The 23347-nt window shown below is 45.0% G+C and overlaps 1 protein-coding gene across 15 annotated transcripts in view; it reads right to left on the bottom strand.

Annotated features, from left to right (window-relative positions):
* ANKS1B (ankyrin repeat and sterile alpha motif domain containing 1B) overlaps nt 1-23347 on the bottom strand; it is an 885134-nt gene that overhangs the window by 341881 nt on the left and 519906 nt on the right. For all 15 annotated transcript variants that reach the window (XM_054988164.1, XM_054988165.1, XM_054988166.1 and 12 more), the window contains one exon: nt 7714-7812. In XM_054988164.1, coding sequence (XP_054844139.1) covers nt 7714-7812 — 99 coding nt within the window. The remainder of the gene's footprint in view (nt 1-7713; nt 7813-23347) is intronic.

The raw sequence follows: 23347 nt of genomic DNA, 5'->3' as shown, positions 1-23347 counted from the left end.
TTTGTAGTCAATCCATGCCATATTCAAATTTGTCTTCTTGAATTTTTCAGTACCATTTTGTCTATTAGCAGTTGATCTTTAGTGCCTCTTGACTTTTTAAAATTGCCTTTCTGTTCAATAGGGTGCATATTGTTTTCCATTAAATAATCATATACTGATGTTGCTAATATCCTTGTGAAAAGTTTGAATGTTGTTGGAAGGCATGTGATTGGGCGGTAATTGCCAGGCTCATTGCCTTTTCCTTCATCCTTCACAATCAGAAATGTGCGGCTTTTTGTGAGCCATTCTTCACTGGTAGAATTTTGAAGCATTTCATTGAATTGTACTGCCATATGTTGATGAAAACTTGTTAGATGCTTTAGTCAAAACCCATGCAATTCATCTGGTCCAGGTGTACTCCAGTTCTTCACATTCTTCACTTGTCTGGCAACCATTTCAGTTGTTATTACCACTTCATTCATCCATTTCCCTTTAAATTCTTTACTAATGTCTTTAATCCATGAGGCATTTCTGTTATGCTCTACTGGGCTTTCCCAAATTTCTTGCCAAAATTTCAGGGCATCTTCTTAACATGGGATGATGTTCTTCTGCACTGTGTTTTCTCCCAGTGACTTATAGAATAATCACTGATTGCTTTGAAATTGCAAATTTTCTTAATACTGCTTTATTCACCCATCATATCTTTCTATTTTTTTTGCTGTTGCTGTTACCCGTTGTTTTAATTCTTCTATGGTTTCAGCAATTGTTTTCCTTTCCAAATCATACCTTCAGCATAGTCCATCTTTTATCCTCTCATTTTTCAATTTCCCATCTTTCAGGTATTTCAGGTTACTGATATCTCCACGTAGTTTATTAATCTTCTTTTCCAGTCGGATTTTCCATTTTGGTATGCCAGGCTTTTTCTTTTTTGGCAGTTTGTAGCCAAGCTCTGCTGTTATTACATCAGCTGTACTATACATGAGTTGATTTGTTTCTTTTAATGCGTTGGTTGGAATTGTATCGATGACATCATTGGCTACATTCAGTAAAGTTTTCACTTGTTTTCGTTGTATTTGGCAAATTATAGGCAGTCTTTGTTGTTCACTGCCTTGGCTGACATGACTCAAAAAATTTTCTTTCAGAACTCTTTGCTGTTCATTCAAATCATTATTATCAGGCTGATACATAGCTTGTATTTCAGGTAGAGCATGTTCTTCCACTGTGGCTTTAGTCTGTTCAGCCATGATATTTTTCTTTGGTCATTATTTTTTGTTGTTTCTTTTTTTGCCAGTTACTCCAATTCTTGCAATTCCAGTTCTGTGAAAACTTTATTCCGAATAATGAACCGTCTTTGATTCATTATTCTTTGCTCTGTTATACCGCATTGTGGGTGATTTTCTTTCCAGACTTGCATAATTCTTTTCTAGAAAATACAAGCAGATGGATTTATCTTATAAGAACATTTCATTATGTCTCAATCTTTGGCAGTTGTCCAAGTTTTGCGCTTACTTTGTTCCAGTAGCACTTCAGCAGTATGTCCTGGTTCCTCAACAGAATCTGCTGAGCCCCGTAGCCCATTTGTTGACAGGTGTCCAGGAGCCATAGCACCTGCCATGGTCCTAGTTGACCCAGGTGACAACCAATCCAGTATGGATTTTTGTTTATTTTGTCTCATCATGATTGATGGATGTTGGGTGTGCTTAGTCTGGCTGTTCAGTCGAGACCTGTCTGGTTTGGGTGACCCTACTGGTAGCAACGCTACCAGCAGCATAGCTCTCAGCCTCATCAGAACACACAAGCCCCACCACCACTGCAAGGTGGCACCCTTGGTGGGGTTGTTGTTGTTAATCTGAACTTCTTTTAATTTCTTTTCTCCCAAAACAATGCTCTACATTTAACATCTTGAAAATAATTATGAACAAAGAAGAAAGCCTAAAGATAGTCATAAAGCTCAGTTAATATTTCAGAACTAATGCACAGAAATATCCGTAACATTGTAAAGGCAAGTTGAACAAAAGATTGCTTAAAACCTTCACTAACATCCAATGTAAAGGGCTGCCAGCTCCACCATGGGAAATTCCTGAAGATTTGGGGTAGAGTTCAGAGAGAGCAGGATTTGGGAATGGGAGGGACCTCAGCAGGGAATAATGCCATAGAGTCCACCCTCTGAAGCAGCAGTTTTCCCCAGCGGGATTTCTATAGCCTGGAGATCAGTTGTAATTCCAGGAGAGTTCAAGGCCCCACCTAGAGGTTTGCAATGCACTTCCAAAGTATTAATACAGTTTTACATTTTCTTACATACATTTACTTTTCCTTGCATGATGAGTAAGAAAATGCTGCCAAAATATTCTCTGGTAGACTACAATATATTACTTACATAATTTCTGTGACACATGTATTCAGAAGAAATTGGATTTAGCAAAATAAAAGGTGAAAATGGTATAGCAATTATCTGGTTTTGCTGAGTCATTAAAGAAAAGAGAGATAATTCACAGATTTCTGCCTACAAGTGTCTTACAGGCAATGCTATAGTCCTGATAAGTTACATAGTCACCCCAACAGGGTAAATGTCAACACGATGCAGTCACAATCCACAAGAGAAGCAATAGGAAATAACAGCTACAGAAACAAAAGCTAACATAGCAACACTGACAGCGACTCCCACCGCATCCCCTAACAATTCCATCATAATTACAAGCCACAACACTGTTTATCTGTGATGCTCCATCATAACCAGTCACAACACTATTTATCAGTGATGCTCTCACACTACCCATGTAGGGAAGGTACCAATTAGGGCTACTCGAACACTCACCAGCTTGGCTCACAACCTGCCTGCCAGTCATTAGTAGGGAACTAACCCCTCAGCCTGTCATTAAGCTGCTTGCAGGGAACACCACCCTCTCCTATAGGAGAGAAAGTGACAGAGGGAGTGTCCCTCTGTTGATTCTCCTGGACCTCTCAGCAGTAAGCAGCTTTTTAAAAAAATATATTTTTTATTTTTTATTGTAATAATTCTTAACAAATAAAAACAGTTACAAAGATATTAGCGATAACAATTCCAAAACATTAGTAAATAAGTATTCATAGCGAGATATTATTAGCATATCATACAAGATTTCTTTCTATTGAATAATCAAAATAGTGTTTCATAAATTGTTAGTCAAACTTTACCAGTATACTTAGAGATGATAATAAGAAAAGGCAATAATTTGTAACTATTATTAAAACACTTATCAATTACGCTAGAATAAACCCTCCTTCCCTCTCCCCTTCCCTCTTCCTCCCCTAAAGCTAGTTTACAACCATGAATTCTAAAGTCCTTCCAATCCCCTCCCTTCCCCCTTCCCCCCATTCCCCCATTTCCCCCCCACAACATACAGACAATTCCGAACTCAGTGGCCTGCAGGTAGTTACCTCACAGGTTATTGGTATAATAACCAATTCCGAGAACAGAAATAGACAATGGGTGCTAAATGCAATACCCTCCTATTCCTCCACCACCCCAACTCCCTATGGTCTTGATTAAATGCTTTTTTTTCACAACGTAGATATTATGTCATAAATGTTGGGATTAATCAGTTAATTCCACTGAACTGGTATTTTACTGTTTTTAAAGGGAGATAAAGCAGTTGACATTCTTCTTTTATGTGTATTTCTCTCCACTTCTGCTGTGGTTTCAATTCCAACAGCTCTGAGAAGTGTTGCTCCAGATTCTTGGTCTGTTGCTCTAAACATTTTGTCTTGATGTGAGACCTCTAGGTTGACAAGGTTGATCCATTTATAGCTTATTTGGGCATTCCTTAATGCTTCAGTTGCTCCTTTCAGTTCTCTCCTTTTGTTCAGTACTTCTGATGGTAAATCTGTGAGGATTGATATTGGGGTTCCGTTATAATCCAATGCTCCCCTCAATCTGGCTGCTGCAAGGATCTTTTTTCTAATGTTCCAATCCTGAAATGTAGCTATATCTCTGGGGAACTTTTTCTTTCTGTCTTTCCATGGACCCACTCTATAAGCATCTGGCTGCTGCAAGGATCTTTTTTCTAATATTCCGATCCTGAAATGTAGCTATATCTCTGGGGAACTTTTTCTTTCTGTCTTTCCATGGACCCACTCTATAAGCATTTTCTATTCTTGGAGCCTCATCCTCTTTCCACTGCAGCTGCTTTGTTAGCCAAGAAGCCAGAAAGTTTGGCAACTCTTCATTTAAATCCATATTTTCTTTAAATCCTCTAAATTTAACATTTCTCCGCCTTACAGCCATTTCCAATTTTAATAATCTTTCCTGAAGATGAGTGTTTGTACTTTGAAGCTCTCTGACTTCCATCTGAACTGCATTACTGATTTCCACAGCTTTACTAGTGTTTTGAGTTGCCTTATTTATTTCAGTTTTCATTTCAGCAAATTGTGCTGTAAATTGCTGTGATAGCATCATATTGTCAAGTAAGTTTTGTTCCATTTGCATTATTAAATCTGTAAGATTGTCTTGTTGGGAGAGTGGGCTTATTTCGGTGATTTTAACTGCACCCACCATTTTGTTTTCCTCTCCCAGTGTCTTCCCTGATGCCATTGCTATTTCCTGGTTCGAAAAGAACTCCTGCAAGTTTTTTGCCACTTTTACCTGATGCTTCTTTTTCTCTGATATCTGCTTTCCCATATTCTATGGATTTCATTTGGTTGTGATGATTTTAAATGAGATGTTGGTGTGGGGAGGGACAGAGCTCTTGCTTTAAGCATCCTTCCTCCTTCACGTCAACACCCCCCCTCCCAGTAAGCAGCTTTTAATACTACAGACCATAGTATCCTTCAGGGTGGGCTGAATGGGTTGTGAGTAGTAGGGCACCATGCTTTGGTGGTTTCATTCTCTTAGCTGATTCCAGAAGGTGTTGTTAGGGGGACTGCTGCTCAACTCTGTGTGATTTATGCTCTGGGGTTCCAAAGGGTTCCATCTTCTTCCCCATGCTGTTTAACATCTACATGAAACCATTGGGAGAGGTTATCTGGGGATTTGAAGTGGTCATTGATATGCAGGTGGCAGCCAGCTCTATTTCTCCTTAATAGCTGAGTCAGGTGAGTCTGTGGAAGTCCTGGAGAAGTTAATGGAAGAGGACCAATAAACTGAAGCTCAACCCAGACAAGACTAAAGTGCTGTTGATTAATGGAGAAACTGCTCAAGTCCTGTAGAGTCAGCCTGTATAGGAGTGCATTGTATTCCTGCTGAAGGAACAAGTTTGTAGCTTGAGAGTGCTGCTGGATCCTGGCCTATGGTTAGAGACTCGGGTTTCCTCTGTGGCACATAGCGCCTTTTATCAGATTCCGATAATATGGCAGTGAAAAATGTGATTTGGGCACAGTAATCCATGCTCTGATCACACCTAGGTTCTATGACTGTAATGCACTCGGTGTTTCTGCACTCTGTTTTTGAAAATGATTTGGAAACTTCTGTTGCTTCAAACCACAGCAGCAAGGGAATTGTTATAAGTTAACTATAAGGATCAAATCACCCCTGTGCTGAAAGATCTGTCCTGGTGATCTATCTATTTCAAAGCACAATTCAAACTGCTTGTTCATATCTAAATGGCTTAGGCCAGGGTACCGTACTTTCCAGCTTGCCTGTTCAGGTTTGCCTCCCAAGTCCTGCTCTCTGTGTCTCTGCTTTGAAGTTCAGCAGGTGGTGACTAGATATAGGGCATTTTTCTGGGGTTATACCTTGCCTTTGGAATGGCCTCCACCTTGAGGCTCATCGGTGATTACTATGCTATATTTTAGGTGCCAGGCCAGCATATTTCTTGTAACTGAGGGGTTTTTATCTTTTTTAGCTGTTTCATTTCTGCTTCTTCTCTTGAGGCATGTTATATGCTGTTTTTATGTTCTTAGTTTGCTTTTACATTGATAATTTATGATGGTTTTATGGTGTTGTTTGTACTTGTAAACTATGAGGAATCAGGATTCTGGAGAGGTGACATGCAAAGTTCCAAAATAAATAAGCATAAAACGGTTACTTGACAAGGCTTCTTACTCCTTCCACTACCACCTCTAATCAGTTGTGCCTCTGTCTCTGTGATCTGGTAGGCCCCCTCCTGGCAGCAAGCAGGCACTTCACAATGGCCTGGAGGCCAGAGCAGGAAGGTGTTGAGGGGAGGCACAGGTGCATTGCTCAGACAGGGCCCACCAAACTGACGGCCTGAGCACTTCTCCCCATGCCTCCCCTCAGTGCCTTCCCGCTCTGGCCTCCAGGTCACTGCAAAGTGCCCACTTGCCACTGGGAGGGGGCCCACTGAATCACTTTTCTAGAGCCTGTTGTATTTTTTCCCACAATGGGCATTGTTGCTAGTAAGAAATAATTTGCAACTCGATGATCAGTTAGGTCCAGACTCATGGTGTGGGGAGAGGAGCTCCTGCCTCTCCCTGCATCATTTTCCCAACCTGAAATGGCCCAAAGGAAGTTATTTGTTCCATTAGGAAGCTGCATGCACTCTGAATGCTTGCATTTGTGCCCCCCCCCAGGCAAATACCCCCCGGGGTGTTTCAGTTCACGAAAATAATACAAAGGCAAAGCAGGAGCCCATTCTCACCCCATCCATGGTTTTGATCTGAATCAGACCCTTGTGGTGCTTCTGAATTGAGTCCCCACAGCTGGCAACCTCTGCAAGCCCCCATGGTGATAATGAGGCATACGTAATGTGTAGTTTGGCCCAAAGATGAATATATAGGCAGTGTATTAAAATTATGCTTATAAAGAACTTTTCCATCATGCACAGGAATCCTCAGAATGCTTTAGGTGGTTTTTTATTAACAATCAAGAATCAATAGGACAATGACATCTACTTGAAATGGTTTATATGGGCTTTCAGTTGGCTCTTTTTTTAAAAAAACTGCTTTTATCAGTGTCCTTTTCATATAAGTAGCATAACATCATAGAAGCACAACTATGGAATTCTTTTCATCAAATAAAGACAAAGGGAGGCATTTATTATCTAACAAAAAGAGCTTTGACTCTGGAAAGCTTATACTTTGTAAAATCTTGTTGGTCTTCATGTTGCTGTTCTACTGTAGACCAACACGGCTACCCACCTGAAACTGAGGAATTCCTAGTTGCAATGTCTGTACCAGGGAAGCCCTAAGGATGTAGAAATCCTTGCCTATGAGCTCACATTACTATGTAGAAATCCTTCTCGTAAGAGCTCACATTACTATGCTTACCTAACATATTTGCACAGATAAGCCATAGATAAATTGCTTGGAATTCTAGAACAGGTTTGATATTTTTATCAAGAAATATAAGGAACTGCTCTGTGCCATAATATAAGATCTCTACTATCATTGTAAATTATAAAGATTTCCTAACTGGTTGCAGTTTATGACAACATATAAATCAACACATTTGATTATGATATGAAACAAAGGTAAGAATCCACTATACATTATACTTGAAAATTCTGAAAACAGCCAATGGGGAGGGAGGGAGGGAGGGAGGGAAAATGTCTGTGTATGTGTGTGGAGGTTTCTGTACTATAGTAAGTTTAGAAATGTACAGCCCAGAGTCCTGTAATTTGCAGCAGCTTCTCCACTTATATGAAATGTAGTAAGTAAAAGATAGTAATATAAACCACGTGAAAGGGACTAAAATCATATTTGCAGATAGTAAGGCCCAGGAGGCTAACATTTCTACTTAATTTTATTTGTAAACATTAAAGTCTCTTTCTTATGAAACTGATAAAAAAAATAGGATACCTTTGGAAGGAGCTGAATTGCCTGTAGAATTCTTTGTCTGTGTCCAGAATTAAGTATTCCAATTTCCAACAGATCCTGATCCTCCATAACATTGCTTCCCTAAAACAAAGAGGAACAAATGTTGTCAATAACTTGAAACATCACATACTATAGGATTTAAAGATGTATTATTTTATTATTTAAATCTTATATATATAGTTCCATCAATGTGCATGGCACTAAAGAAGCCCCTGCTCCAAAGAGCTTCCCCACTTAAAATCTGGCACAGGGAAGACAAGAAAAGGAAGGTGAACATGAACATGTTCATTCTAGTTGTGTGCTCCATAAAGAAAGGGAGCTGTGACTAGGTCTTCATGGGAAAACAGATTTTGAAGAGGGATTTCAAGGAAGGGAGAGGTGGTGTCACACAGGAGTTCTGTGGAGCAGTTCCAGCACATTGTTTAACAAATAATATCTGACAACATGCTAAATAATTATGCTAAATAATTATGATCACACTCACCTGCAGCTTCAGAAAACATGAAAGTTACAATATGGATTGCACTGGCAATCCATTAAACATATTCATGTTAGCAGCAAATCACTCCAGGGAAGCAGCCAGGAAATCTAATGATAAAACATACTTGTGCGGTTCAACAAATTTCAAAGGTAATTTATGTTCATTTATATTTTGCTGTCCAGAAAATCAAGTATCACAACAAATGTGCTATCTAGCCCATCTGGCAAACTTTCCCTTTACCTAGAAGTCTTGTAAATTTCACAGAAGTAAACACAAGTATTCTTGAATTTTATTTTAGGTAGATAATATGCTCCTAGAGCCATATTTTACAGTGGATAACTATAGTTACATGATCACAATACAAGGATGTAAAGAGAGAGTTAGAAATATTTATAGGGCATAAAGTAAGCTTGCAGTAAACTCTGTATAGTATTGCATGGTAAATACAATCTAAGAAAAAACGTAAGTCAGAATAAATATTTGTAATAAAACAATATAGAGGGTTTTTTTTAAAAGAAGAAACAAATATTCTGTTATTACATTAGGAAAAATGAATGTATGGTGAATAAAATCGTCTTCAAAGCATTTTAGTTAACAAAGATTTCAATTAGGGCCGACTACAAGTAATGGCAGAGTAACCTGGAGTTATGCTGGTATAACCCACCCTCCACAACAGTGCAACAGTCTGGTGCCACTCTACCTGGGTCCCTTGCCGGTGCTCAGCTGTGGCTTCTGGGCATGGGCATAAACGGGGCATAAATACCTGTGCCAATGGGCCGGAGGGCAGGCTGGTGGTGGGGCATGAGTTATTTGGGTCCCTAAGCCATTCCAGGCATGGAAATGCTCCCAGCAGCGGTGGAAAGTTAAAGCACAAAAATTGATGGCATAGCCCATAGGTAGCCATTGCACAGTCAATCCCCACCCCACTGCAACTACCACGAGGACCAATCTGCTCACACCCCTGCAGTGGCCAAGCCCTCTACCCTGCAGTCAATCAGCCCCCCAGGCACCCTACATACCCTCTGGCTAGGGTGCCTATGACCCCAGGTAAGTGGGGAGGTGGCTGGAGGCTGTGTCTGAGAGCCCCTTGCCATAAGAATTTATAATGCAAGGTATGAGAGGTTGCTTGCAGTGGTAGGACAAGAGTGTGCAGGGCAAACTTAGTGGAATTTGGGGCATGCCTCACACTCACATCTGAGAGGAAGCCACATCTAGATGTCTGACTGACAACTACCACCCAAGTCCCCTTGCAGGTTACCTGTCTTCTAAGTCCTGGCTTAGGGAGGGTGCATCAACAGGTAAGCAGGAGCTAGGGAGGCAGCTGCCCTGGCTTGTTTGTTCACACTGGTTTCTCCTTTCTGCCACCTGTTACTCCCCAATGCTGTCCTCTACACATGAGGCTCACTGGGAGGGGCACAGCCCCTGGATGTGAGCCGGTCTGGGGCATGCCTACCACAGAGGCAGTTGCCCAGGGAACCACGCTTAACACAACTGTTTTGTTTCCAGCAGCCCATGTCAAGGCTCCATTCAGACTCCCTCAGTCGACCCCCCCCTCCAGGCAAAAAAGAGACATGGCTGTGGGGTGGAGTGACTGGGTGCTTGCTCTTGTAATTCCCCTGCAATGGAAGGTGTGCAACCTCATGACTGCCTCTCTCTCAGGATCAGAGCTACAAGCAGCCACACAGCAATGGAAAATTCAGATGCAGATAAGGAGCACTTTCTGGTTGCCGACAGCACCTGTGGCGATGGATCCACTGCTGCCAACCCAGACAGGAACACCCTCCCAGGATGTGGCAGACCTGGCTGTGGCCTGTGTGAGGCCCAGCCACTCATCACCACTCATGTGTCTGTTTCCCTTTCAGGCATGTTGCAACCCATCAGGGAGGCCAAAGAGCATAGCTGTTCCAGCTCCTGGTGACCCTTATTGGCTGCCATCCAAACCCTGCCCACAGAGCCTTTCCCCAAGCAGCCTATGACTTGATCCCACTGTTGAAAAGGCAACATGAAGACTGGCCCTCGTGGCTCTGACCACTGCAAAAACAGGCACAGCTCCCATTCTGGCTGAGGGAAGTGGCAACATGCAGCCAGACATCCTCTTCACTGTTGGCAGTTCCATGAAGTCTAAGAGGAACAACTAGTCCCTCCCTGCTTCATTCCTCACCCACAGCTGACAATAGCTCCTCCCTCCCTCCCTGGGGCAGCCCCACAGCTGACAATAGCCCCACAGCACATTCTCAGGAATGCTTCCCAGCCCTGGGCCACCTCTGTCCTGTTGGGTGGCTCAGCCCCTGAACGAAGCAGGGGTGTGTGGATCCCAAGAAGACTGCCACTGAACGCTGTCCGCATTCCTCCTGCCTCCTCACATGGTGGCAAAGAAAACATGGTGGGATGTATAATAATATAATAATAACATCCAATTTATATACCGCCCCTCAGGACAACTTAACATCCACTCAGTGTGGATTACAAAGTATGTTATTCTTATCCCCACAATAATCACCCTGTGAGGTGGGCGGGGCTGAGAGAGCTCCGGAGAGCTGTGACTGACCTAAGGTCACCCAGCTGACTTCGAGTGGAGGAGTGGGGAATCAAACCTGGTTCTCCAGATTAGAGTCCTGCTGCTCTTAACTACTACACCAAACTGGCTCTCCTGTTTGGTGTGCTAACCCCTAAGATTTCCCCAAATGCAGGAAACTCAACTGCCCCCCTCAGCAGCGTTGGGGTCTGAGGCATTAGGGAGATGGCCATGGCAGCCAGGGACACGAGGACAATCTGAGAGGGGGAGTCCATGTGCTGCATGCACACACCCACAGAAAGGAAGCTCCCTACCCCAAGGGGATTCTTCTTTTCACCAGTGAAAGTGGGGGTCTGGACAGGTGGCTGCCCATCATTCCCCAATTCTGACTGAGACCATTAATCCAGGGGGTACTGAAGAAAAGAAAGAGGTGGAGGGGGACATTGCTTACCCTGGATTGGTTCTTTCACATGGAATACTGGTCCATGGAGGAGGGAGCATGTGTGTGGTGGTACAGGCATGTGCCAGCTCTCTAGTGTAACTCTCAGGGTTAATAGTCTCAATTGGACTGGCCCAGGTAACCCAAAGGCTGCCCAAACTGGATGAGTCACCTGCTTGTGACCTCCTTGCTCACTATCTCTGGGGGGGTCGTGGCGAGTGGCTCTCCCACTCCGATGCAGGGACAGTAGCCAGCAGTTGCAGGGGGTCCTGGGGTGGCCACAGCAGCTGCTAGATTGAAGATTCTATGGGACCTACCCAGCAGAGCCTGACTGAGAGTGGTTCTCATCAGGATGGTCCCCTCATCTGTACACAGAGACCCTTTACAATGGTAAGATGGATGGGGAGCTGGCCATCCCCCTCACATCCACCTGGGTGTAGCCAGGCAGGGGAGATCAGCCCTGACTGGCAACATGGCCTGGGAGATGACCCCAAGCCACACTGGTGAGGCAGTGACCCAAGCAACATCAGGCAGCTCAGCACCTGTGGCAGTGCCAGTGAGGACTGTAGGGTGACAGGATGGGCAGACCAGGAGGTGGGTGCTGTGGGCTCATGGGAGACATGAGGCCTGTGCCGGGAGCCTGGGCATGGGGCCCTCACCATGCACAGCGTATCTCCCCTACTCTCTCCACCATGTGAGTGGTGATCAAGAGGGAGCGGCTGGAGATGCGCTGTGAGTGGAGGGTGGTTTTGTCCCAGGGCTATGAATGCATGCCAGCCTGGCTGCATCGGAGGCAGTGGTTGTGGACTGCCTGGGGGATCTGCTGGCTGTAATGCATGAGGGCAAGGTATGCATTGAGGGGCTACTTGGGCAGCTCAAGGCTATGGCTCATGGCTTCCTACCAGCCACCCTCCCATCCCACCACCTGCAGGAGTGGCCCAAGGTACACATGGGGTTGCCCCTGGCACTACGGCCAGTTGGCTGGGAAGCTATCCCACTGGTGAGCATGGCTTGCCACCTGGCAAGGTGCAGCTCCATCCTCATCCACCAGGGGTGTCATGCCCACTGCTCCCATGGTGGGCTCCAAGGCCACTCTGGATGGGATCCCTGGCAAGTCCCTCCCCTGCATCAGGACAATTGGCACACACACACACCCCTCGCCATGGGCTGCCCCTCTGAGGGATGCCACACTCCCTGCCTGCTGCTTGGCTGGGCAGCTCCCCCCATCCATGCGTCTCCATGCAGGTGCTGTGACCATAGGGGCATGAGGTCCCCAGCTGCCTGCTCTCTGGGGGTGGGGAGGTGTTGATGGTCAGCAGAGATCACAGTCTGTGCCTTTACTTGCCACTTGCATGCCTATCATGGAGATGGCACGGCCATTGGAGAATGCTAGTGGAGTTGTCAGGGAATGGTGGGGCATGCGCTTCTGGCTGCAGCCTCACTGCACTTTGCCGGGCTTGGCCACCAGCATAGCTCTCCCACAAAAGTCTCCCACAAAAGTCAAACAAAACATGAGTCCATGGCATTTTAAAGGCTAATAAAATGTATTCCAGCACAGACTTTTGTAAGTCAGAACTCATTTCATTCAGTGAAAAGTTACTGGATGTTATTTTAATCTGGCTTGTTTTTGTAACATCTCCTCGACTTACGCATTTCTGTTCTTTGCAGCTTTGGGTATAAATACTTCTCTCACAGACAAACACTTAATGCAACTGATGAAGTGAGCTCTGTCTCAGAAAAGCTTATGCTGGAAAATTTTTTTCTTAATATTTAAGGTGCCACAGAACTCCTGCATCATGTTGCTATAGGAATGGCCTGTTTGGTTAACATATTGCAGGATCTACATCTCTACTAGTTTGGGAAAAAATGTAACATAGGACTCTTTAGAAGAATCTTTAGTGCCTAAAGGTGATTGCTTTGTGGGAGCCTTGAATTTTAAAGATTTTTCGAATTATGTTTTTGTTCTTACTTGGCTTGAGCTCCAGTTATTTGGGAGAATGCGGCCCCTCCGGTTTGCAGTGCAAACCGCTTGGGACGGGGGCCTGGTTTGCAGCTCTGGATGAAAGGAGGCAGACGCTCCTTTCCCAGCCATCAGGGGACTTTCCCTGGGGGGTGGAGCAAAGGGCATATAAACCTGCTGTGCCTCCCAGGACTGCAGCCTTCTTCCTATCTTGACCCACCCACCCTCCCCATTGCAGTGCAGGATTAGCCAGTCGCTGTTTATCAGGGCCAGGTAGGAATTTTTTGCTCCTATCCTTATTGGCACCATTGGCAGGGAGTTTTATCGCCTACCTTGCACTGTAGGGGGTTAATTTATCATATGGTGGAGCTGTAAATAGTTGGTCACTGCCAGGATAGGATGGGATTTGAGCGGGACGGTGATCCCCTTGGCGCATTCCCTTAGGGGAACTGGGGGTTTGTCAGGAGCAGCTGGTGGGCTTTACAGCAGCCAGTTGCGAGGGCAGACTGCCTGTGGGACTCCTGGACAAGTCCTCCCCTATGGGCTTCCAGGCAGCAGGGGTCGGAGCTTTAAAGGGGAACCACTTGTCTTGCTGCTGGGTACCACCCATCCTTTGGAGGGCTCACCCCCGGGGCAGTGGGGGCTCGCTCAGGCAGGTCTAGGTGGAGGTCCGGTGTGACCCCAGAGCTTGACCTGTACTGCTAGTTAGATCCCTTGCCGATTCCAAGTTTATGTTAAATTAATAAAATGGCCCATATTTTATACCCAAGCAACTTGTCTGCCTCTTATTTCAACGGGGAGGGGGGGGGCAAAGGCAGGATTATAAATATTTTAAATAAATAAATAAATATTAATTATTACCTTCAAATTAAACATTTTAATATTGTAAGATATACAGTATTCTGTAATAAATACTTTCAGCACATGATAAGTTTTTCTTCAATATACTGTACTCATCTAAATGTGATCAGAGTCAAGAGATCTTTGTTTTAAAGGGAAGCTGTTAACAGTATCAATAAAGCAAAAAAATAACTTCTTAGTCATGCCTTATGGGAGCATTCTAGTCAATACACTGTCTTTTTTTTAGAAACTGATGAGCTACAGGGATTGCTCCTTGTAAATATATAGCACCTTAACTATATCACAGAAGGGGGGTTGTCACTGTATATGTAGAATGGTAACCCACTTGTGTAAAGTTCCTGGAAAATAACACAGAGAATTTCAGTGTATGAATGATCTCCCCACCCACCCCAAAAAAGTATTCTGAAATATTACTGCAGAAAGGCTATGTTGATATTTTTGTAGCATGCAAATTTGCACACCCAGCATCAAGGGGGTAAGGCAACAGAAAATGCAAGACAATTTGTTGGAGTTAAAAAGGCTACAACTTTATTGGTTTACAGCTGATGGTGCCTTGGCACTGGATAAGGCATGGATCGAAGCATTTGCTGACCCACCCACCAGCCAATGACCCCCTTGTCCTCTCATCCTGCCTGCTGGAGGGGGGAACCGCAGGATGATTTTAAGCAGGACTCCACACAGGTGCACTCCTCTGTGTGGATCCCCTGCCACCTGAGAGAGAGCATGCCTGTCAGACTATGGAATCCCAGTTATCTAGAGTTTGTCTCCCCCCTTCTGCAAGAAGCACAAGGTCTCTTGGTTTCAAAAGGTTTATTGGAAGATTATGCTCAGGATACAGGGGTCCATGATCTAAGGACTTGAGGCCCTTAGCTGAACCAAAGCTTTGTTGAGAATGACACATACAATGAAAGTAACAACACTTCAAACACTCCTTCCCAGCCTCCCCCCTCAGTCCTGTCTAGAAGGCCTGGGAAGGCGAGGACATCAAGGTCGGCCGGGCTGATAAGAGTTCTTTGTTCCCATGGATATAGGCAGCCTGGGCAGCACCTGGGCTTGGAGGGAGAGAACTAAATAACTACAGATTATAACAGGAGAACATGGAGTAGCTGGGCTTGAGAACTGACATTCTGATGTCCTGCCTCCCTTAAGAACCCTCCCCTCACCCTTCTGCCCCTGTTTTTTCTGGGTACTTTTTATGGAACTTAGCAACCAGTCTAGGAGCATTTACATGGGAAGCTTCCACCCACTCACAATACCCCTCCTCAAAGTCTTTCCACCTAATTAGGTAAAAGCTTATTGTATCTGCGTTTGGAATCCAAGATTTCCTCAACTTCATAGTGAACTTGGTTGTCTATCATGGTTGGGTGTGGCACCAATTTGCTGGGATGCTATTCATCAGGAGGTGGTGCTTTCTTGAGTAGGCTGATGCGGAAAGTTGGGTGGACCTGGCGTAGATGTTTTTGGTAAATATAGTTCTACAGTCACGTCATTGATCACTTTCTTTATTGGGAAGGGTCCCAAGTATTTCAGGCCCAACTTTTTACTAGGCTGTTCTGTTCTGAAGTTTTTCGTGGAGACATACACCTCATCTCCTGGGTGTAATTTCCACTGTGCCACACGATGGCGATCTGCATACTTTTTGTAGTCAGCTTTGGCTTTGTTCAAAGTTTTTTGGATTTCCGGCCATTGTTTTGCCAGGGCGGTCCACCATTCGCTCAAGTCTCCTGAGCGGTTGCTGGGAGGTTGTTCTTCGAAGGGGAACGCTACTCCGTCATAGCCATAGACGATTTTAAAGGGAGTTTCTCCTGTTGAGCTGTGTACCGCGTTGTTATACGCGTACTCGGCAAGATGCAAGAGCTGGGTCCAATTGTCTTGTTGAAAATTAATATAGCATCGAAGGAACTGCTCTAGTACTTGATTAGTTCTTTAGGACTGCCCATCACTCTGGGGATAGTGGGCGGAGCTTATTCCTTGTTCAATGCCCGCCACTTGTAAAAGCTCCCACCAGAAGTTGACAACAAATTGAACTCCGCGATCCGATATTACCTTGGAAGGAAAAGAATGCAGTCTTACAATATGTTTCATGAATAGACTGGCCTACTTTTTTGCTGACGGAATACTGGAGCATGGGATGAAGTGGGCTTGTTTGGAGAACAGATCCACCATGACTAGAATACAGGTGCAACCCTTGGATGGGGGAAGATCAGTAATAAAGTCCATAGAAGCCATTGAAGTCCAGGGAAGCCATTGAAATTCACAAGCATAAGCAAAACTTCAACAGGAAAGAAGAAACCTTAAGAATGAACAGAGCATGGTTTCCAGTTCTGAAAAACACCAGGCTAACAAAACATTCTACACCCGACAATAGCCCTGCGGGAGAAGATTAGCACATCAAGCACCAATCCATATGCAAAAGAACCTCCTCAGGATACAGTGAAGCCTCCCGCCATTAGCATTCCACACCCTGGGAAACTCTTACAGGATGACTCAGCTCAACCCCACCCCTCCTGAGTAGATATAAATGACCTGCCAACACCTTTTCCACACTGTGACACTGAGAGATCTCTGTCTTTTGGTGCTACACCTCTGAAGATGCCAGCCACAGCAGCTGGCGAAACGTCAGGAACTACAATGCCAAGACCACGGCAATACAGCCCGGAAAACCCACAACAACCATCCATAGAAATCACTTCCCAGGGTCTGTTGGGGGTCTCTAAGGGTTGTAGTAGTCCCGGGGGCTTCCCCCTTCTGGGTTTCGCCATGACACACGTAGGGCAGGAAGCTACATATTGAGACACATCCCTTCAGATACTGGGCCACCAAAACTGTCTTTGTATTAAATGTAAGGTTTTTAGGTATCCGAAGTGGCCAGCGGTCCGAGTATCATGACATTGTTGCAGCACCAGCCTTTTCAAACTAGCAGGGATATACAGCCGATTTCCCTTAAACCATTCTCCAGCCACCGTTTGTGTCATTTTTCCTGTGGGCGCTTGTTCCCCCTCCTTTTCCACTTCACTTTTCACTTTAGCTCTCCACCCCTTTTGGTCGTCGGACTGTTTGGTTGCCTGGCTACAAGTAGTAACCACTCCCCCTAATTGAGTGGGGGGAAATACTGTGTCAATAGTCTCCTCCTTCTTGCTCTGGTGTTGGGGCATGCACAAAAGGGCATCCACCTGGAAGTTAGATTTGCCCGGTAAGAAATTCAGAGTGAAATCAAACTTAGAAAAGAATTCCGCCCAGCAGAGTTGCTTAGCATTAAGGCGTCGGGGCGTTCTGAGTGCTTCTAAGTTTTTGTGATCAGTCCAGACCTGAAAGGGATGTCGTGCCCCCTCCAACCAATGGCGCCAAGAATCAAGGGCAATTTTAACTGCAAACACTTTTTTCCCCACACACTCCAATTCCTTTCTGCTTCTGTAAATTTTCTGGACAAATATGCACAGGGCCGTACCTGACCACTTTCCCCTTTTTGCATGAGGACGGCTCCAACGGCAGAGTCACTGGCATCCACTTGTACTATGAATGCTTTATTCTCATCTGAGTGTTGTAGAACTGGCTTGGTAGTAAACCGATCCTTCAGCGTTTTGAATGCTAGCTGACACCTTGGGGTCCAAAGGAGTTGGGCCGTGGGTTTGGCTGTTTGCTCCCCCCTCCCTTTTGTCTTAAGTAATTCCGTAAGGGGAAGAGCTATCTGGGCAAAGCCTTCAATGAACTGTCTGTAAAAATTAGCAAAGCCCAGGAATGATTGTAATTGTTTGCGTGTGGTGGGCGCTTGCTGTCAGGCTATGGCATTCCAGCCTTGATAGTCTGTTTCACTCCCTTCTGCAAGAAGACAATGTCTTTTGATTTCAAAAGGTTTATTGTGAAAGACAGCATTCAAGTCCAGATGTACATATTCCAGGATTATAGATCCTGGCCGAGCAGAGCGTTGCTAGGAATGAATCACAGAGTAAAGGTTGTTACATTTCACACTCCCTGAGCCCAGCCTCCCCACCGAGTTCATACAGCAAAACTTCTCAGAGGAGCGCTGAGCTGGCCAAGGTTGAGACAGCAGATAAGACAGTATCCTTTCCCATGGAGTCGGCTCCTTGCAGGTGTTCCCTGGAGGGAAAGAAGACTAAACACTACAGGATTAAATATGGCATTACTTAGGTTAAAACAGCTTCTGACATTCTGCCCCCCTTAAGACCCCTCTCCCCCTGGTTTGTTTGGATATGCTTGATAGAACTGTTTAATAAGTCTGGGGGCTTTCACATGGATGGACTCTACCCATTCTTTGTACCCTTCCTCAAAGTCTTTCCAACAAACTAAATAAAACAATTTGTGATATCTGATTTTAGAGTCCAGAATTTCATCAATTTCGTAGTGTATCTGGTCATTGATCATGGTGGGAATAGGGGTGGCTGGTGATGGAGGCCATTTATCTGGTGCAGGAGCCTTTTTTAAGAGACTGACATGAAACATTGGGTGGACGTGGCGTAAGTTCTTTGGAAGATCGATTTCTACAGTCACTTGATTAATCACTCTTTTAACAGGAAACGGTCCCAAATATTTTAAAGCAAGTTTCTTGCTGGTTTGATCCATCCTAAGGTTCTTTGTTGATATGTATACTTTGTCTCCTGGGTGCAATTCCCATTGTTTTGCACGGTGGTGATCTGTGTATTTTTTATAGTCTGCTTTTGCTTTGTTTACAGCGGTTTGGATGGCTGTCCATTGTTCACTGAGGGTAGTACACCATTGATGGAGATCTCCCTTTGGTTGTTGTTTCTCGGGCAGTTCAAAGGGGAATGCTTTGCCATCGTAGCCGTGTACAATTTTAAAGGGGGTTTCCCTGGTTGAACTGTGGACTGCGTTGTTATAAGAGTATTCGGCAAAATGAAGAAGCTCCGCCCAGTTGTCTTGTTGGAAGTTAATATAACAGCGGAGAAATTGCTCTAATGTTTGATTAGTTTTTGCCGATTGTCCGTCACTTTGTGGATGGAAAGTGGAACTGATTCCTTGTTCTATTCCAGTTAATTGTAGTAGCTCCCGCCAAAAGTTGGCAACGAATTGTCCGCCGCGATCCGATATCTCCTTAGAAGGAAAAGAGTGCAGCTTCACAATGTGTTTCATAAATACTTCAGCTAGTTTTTTGACGGTGGGAATGGTTGTACAGGGGATGAAATGTGCTTGTTTGGAAAATAAATCTACAACCATTAAAATACAGGAGCAACCCTTGGAGGGAGGTAAATCTGTAATAAAGTCCATAGAAATTACTTCCCAGGGTCTATTGGGGGTTTCCAGTGGTTGTAAAAGTCCCGGTGGTTTCCCTTTTCTGGTTTTGGCACTTATGCAGGTTGGGCATGAAGATACATATTGGGATACATCCTTTCTGATCCCAGGCCACCAAAATTGTCTCTGTATTAAGTGGAGGGTTTTCAGGTAGCCGAAATGACCCGCGCTGCGGGCATCATGACAACACTGTAGAATTTCCATTCGGAGACTGGCTGGTATATACACTTTATCTTCTTTAACCCAGTCTCCCTCCGCCATTTGCGACATTTTTGCTTTGGGCGCTCCCTCCCCTTCTTTTTCCACCTCGTTTTTCACTTTTGCTTTCCACCCCTTTTCTTCTGCTTGAGTTTGCGCAGTTTGGTTGCGAGTAGTAACCACTCCTCCTAGTTGGTGGGGAGTGAATACTGTGTCAATGGTTTCCTCCCTCTTGCTCTGATGTTGGGGCATGCGCGAGAGAGCATCAGCTAAGAAGTTAGTTTTCCCCAGTAGAAAGTTGAGGGTGAAATTAAATTTAGAAAAGAATTCCGCCCATCTGAGTTGTTTGGCATTAAGGTGTCTAGGGCTTTTTAATGCTTCTAAGTTTTTGTGATCAGTCCAAACCTCAAAAGGGTGCCTGGCTCCTTCAAGCCAGTGACGCCATACTGTAAGAGCCACTTTAACGGCAAAGGCTTCTTTTTCCCAATGCCTTTCAGATTCAGAAAATTTTCTAGAGAGATATGCACATGGTTTGGCTTTTCCGTTTTCCCCCCTTTTGCAGCAGCACCCCCCCCCATTGCCGCATCGCTGGCATCGACTTGCACTATGAATGGGTGATTTTCATCGGGGTGTTGTAAAACGGGCTCAGATGTAAATTTAGCTTTGAGTTTCTCAAAAGCTATTTGGCATTGTGGGCTCCAGTCTAATTTGGAGGTGGGTTTTCTTGCTTGTTCCCCTTTATCTTTAGTTTTGAAGAGCTCTGTTAGTGGGAGGGCAATATGAGCGAAACTTTCTATGAAGTCTCTATAGAAGTTGGCAAATCCCAGGAAAAATTGCAATTGTTTTCGAGTAGGAGTTTGCCAATCTTGCACTGCTCGTATTTTGGCAGGATCCATTTTTAGCCCTTGCCCGGATATACGGTAGCCTAAGTAATCCAATTCCGTTTTGTGAAACTCACATTTAGAGAGTTTGATAGGAAGCTTGTGGCACATTAAAGTGGTCAGCACTTCTCGTACTAATTTTACATGTTCTTCCTTTGTTTTCGAGTAAATTAACACATCATCAAGATACACGACCACTCCTTTATATAAATATTTGTGCAATACTTCATTGATCATGGACATGTATACAGACGGGGCTCCAGATAAGCCAAAAGGCATAACAAGGTATTCATATTGTCCTAATGGTGTATTGAATGCGGTTTTCCATTCATCTCCCTCTTTAATTCTTACATGAAAATAAGCATCTTTCAAATCTAATTTGGAGAAGATCTTACCTTGTGCCACGACGTTGAGTAGATCTCTGATGAGTGGGATGGGGTAGGCGTTGGTTGTAGACACAGCATTGATTCCTCTGAAGTCAGTGCATAGTCTTAAGCCTCCATCCTTTTTCTTTATGAAGAGTACAGGAGCTGCATGAGGGCTATTAGCCGGACGGATGAATCCTCTTGCCAAGTTTTTATCAATAAATTTTCTTAGTTCTTCTCTTTCCAAGGGACTCATGGAATATAGTTTGCCTTTTGGCAGACTTTCTCCCGGAATAATCTCAATGGCACAGTCGGTAGCACGATGGGGAGGAAGACTGTCGGCCTCTTCTTCACTGAACGCTTGTTTCAGACCTCTATATTCCTTGGGGATGCGATTCAAATCCTCTTGAGTTAGAAGGGCTACATCTAATTGTGGTGGTCATCTAATTGAGTTAGAAGGGCTACATCTAATTGTGGTGGTTCAGGCCTTCCCCATTCGGGTTGCCAATAATGTTGAGTGCAATCGTTAGTATTGAAGTCCACTGTTCCTTTTGTCCAGTCTATGTGAGGGTTATGATCCCATAACCAACGACTGCCGAGGATAAGAGGGTATTTTGCAGCTTGGCTGATTACAAAGCATCTCCTTTCCCAGTAGTTTTTCATACCAGTGGGTATGGGTTCGGTTTCTAACATCACGGGATTCATGTTGGATCCGTCCATTTGTTCAAAAATAATAGGATTTTCTAGTTCTCTAGTTTCCAGACCCAATCCGTTTACTAAGGCTGGGGCTATAATATCTCTGGAACATCCTGAATCAATCAATGCTTCTACGCAAATGTGCATTCCCCTTTTTGGGTTTGTTAATATCATGGGTAGAAACAATATAGATCCCTTTTCTCTCACCTCGTTTTGGGTGATTTTCTTTTCAATCTGCCGTTTGGGTCTCTTTACGACAGATCCATCTCGTTTCCTGACTGAGGGCTGGGTGCTTCCTCTTCACTCTCCGGGAGTTGTACTTCGAGTTCCATTAAAACCTCTTATGCTTCCAAGCCTTTTTCTGGTTGGTTGCGTTTTGGCATCCCCCTTCCCCTGCTTGCTCTTGGAGCTGGTACAGGACGTGCTGGGGTGGGGGCGGCCGGTGCCGGTATGCGTGCAGGGCATTGTGCCACAAAATGTCCGCTTCGGCCGCATTGGAGGCAAAGTCCTTGTCTCCAGCGAGTGTCTCCAGCCCCATGACTTGGGGGCCCCGCTCAACCCCCTTTGGGTACTATTGAGGTTCTTCTTGCCCCTATAGCTTGTTGTTGCTCTACTAACCGTAATTGTTGTTTGCGGTTTTCGACTTCACAAGCCAGTTGGATCCATCCTAGAAGTGTTGGTGGATCGTCCTCTATTAGGGCTCGATCCAGTAATTTGGGATTCATGCCCCCTTTAAACATCACAATTTTAGTCCCTTCCTCGCAGTGAGGGCATTTGGCTGCCAGCTGCTGGAATTTGGCCGCATAATCCCTGATTGGTTGAGCACCTTGCTGTAAAGTCTGCAGTTCAGTGCGGGAACGATCCTCCTCAAGGGGGTCTTCGTATTGGGCACGCAAGGCAGCCATAAAACTTTGCAAAGTGTCTAATTCTGGAGCGCCAGAATCATATAAAGTTACATACCATTTGGCTGCTCTGCCTTCCAATCTCGATGCCAGGTGACCAATTCTACTTTCCTCATCCGGAAACAGATGTCCCCAACGGTTAAAAAACTGGAGTGCTTGTACTACAAAGAATCCCAACTTTTGTGTATCGCCATCAAAAGTGGCTTCCAGTTTAATCCAGTTTAATGGTAATTCTGGTTCTCTCCATCTTTCCAGCGGTAGCTGCACAGGGGCAGGCTGTGGCATCGGCCCCTGCATTAGTCCTCTAGGCCAGTCTTGTGGATCTCTGGGAATCCCTAGTGGTCATGGCCTGGGCAGGCTTCCAGGCAACGGAGCTCTCTGGATTGGTCCCGGCCCCCCCGGGGGAATTTGCATGAGAGGCTGGGGTCGTAGTGTTGGTGGTTGCTGCGGTATCTCCTGTCTAGGAGGTATCTGCGGAGGCACCAGTCTTGGAGGGGGAGGAAGTGGTTGCTGTTGAGGAATGATCTGAAGTGTAAGCGGTGGTGGTACTTGCTGTGTGATTGTCTGGAGCGGCGCTGGTTGGACTTGAGGCCGTAACGTCGGCGGAGGGGTTGGTAGCACCTGTGAAACCGATTGCTGCAGGATGGCCGTTTGAGCTGGCGTAGTATGGACTGGTGTAGCCTGCACTTGTGTTGGTGGTGGACCCACTCCTGATCCCAGAGTGGACTGTGTACCCACTGATATTGAGTCACCCGCAGGCACTTGTCCTTGAGCTATCGCCGGCACTTGCCGTAGTTGATCGGCCGCTTCTCGCGCTTCTCTCTGGCCTCTCACCAACTCACCAATAAGGTAGACGGCTTGAGCTAATTCCTCCTCCATTGCTTCCATCCGCCCTTCCATTCGGCGGTAATATTCCGTGGCTTCTCGGTTAGCCCCATCTTCTCCTCTTTCACTGGGTTCAGTTGATTCCGGAGGGATATAGTCCGTGGGCCACGGCCTAACTGACCCCTCTTCACCTCTGAATGTGAGAGACTGGGTTGTACTTGTATT

Source organism: Eublepharis macularius, chromosome 9 (assembly GCF_028583425.1).
Source record: "Eublepharis macularius isolate TG4126 chromosome 9, MPM_Emac_v1.0, whole genome shotgun sequence".
In the NCBI taxonomy this organism is placed as follows: Eukaryota; Metazoa; Chordata; class Lepidosauria; order Squamata; family Eublepharidae; genus Eublepharis; species Eublepharis macularius.
Note: the sequence above shows the minus strand (reverse complement) of the source record. Positions and strands in the feature narration are given on the sequence as shown.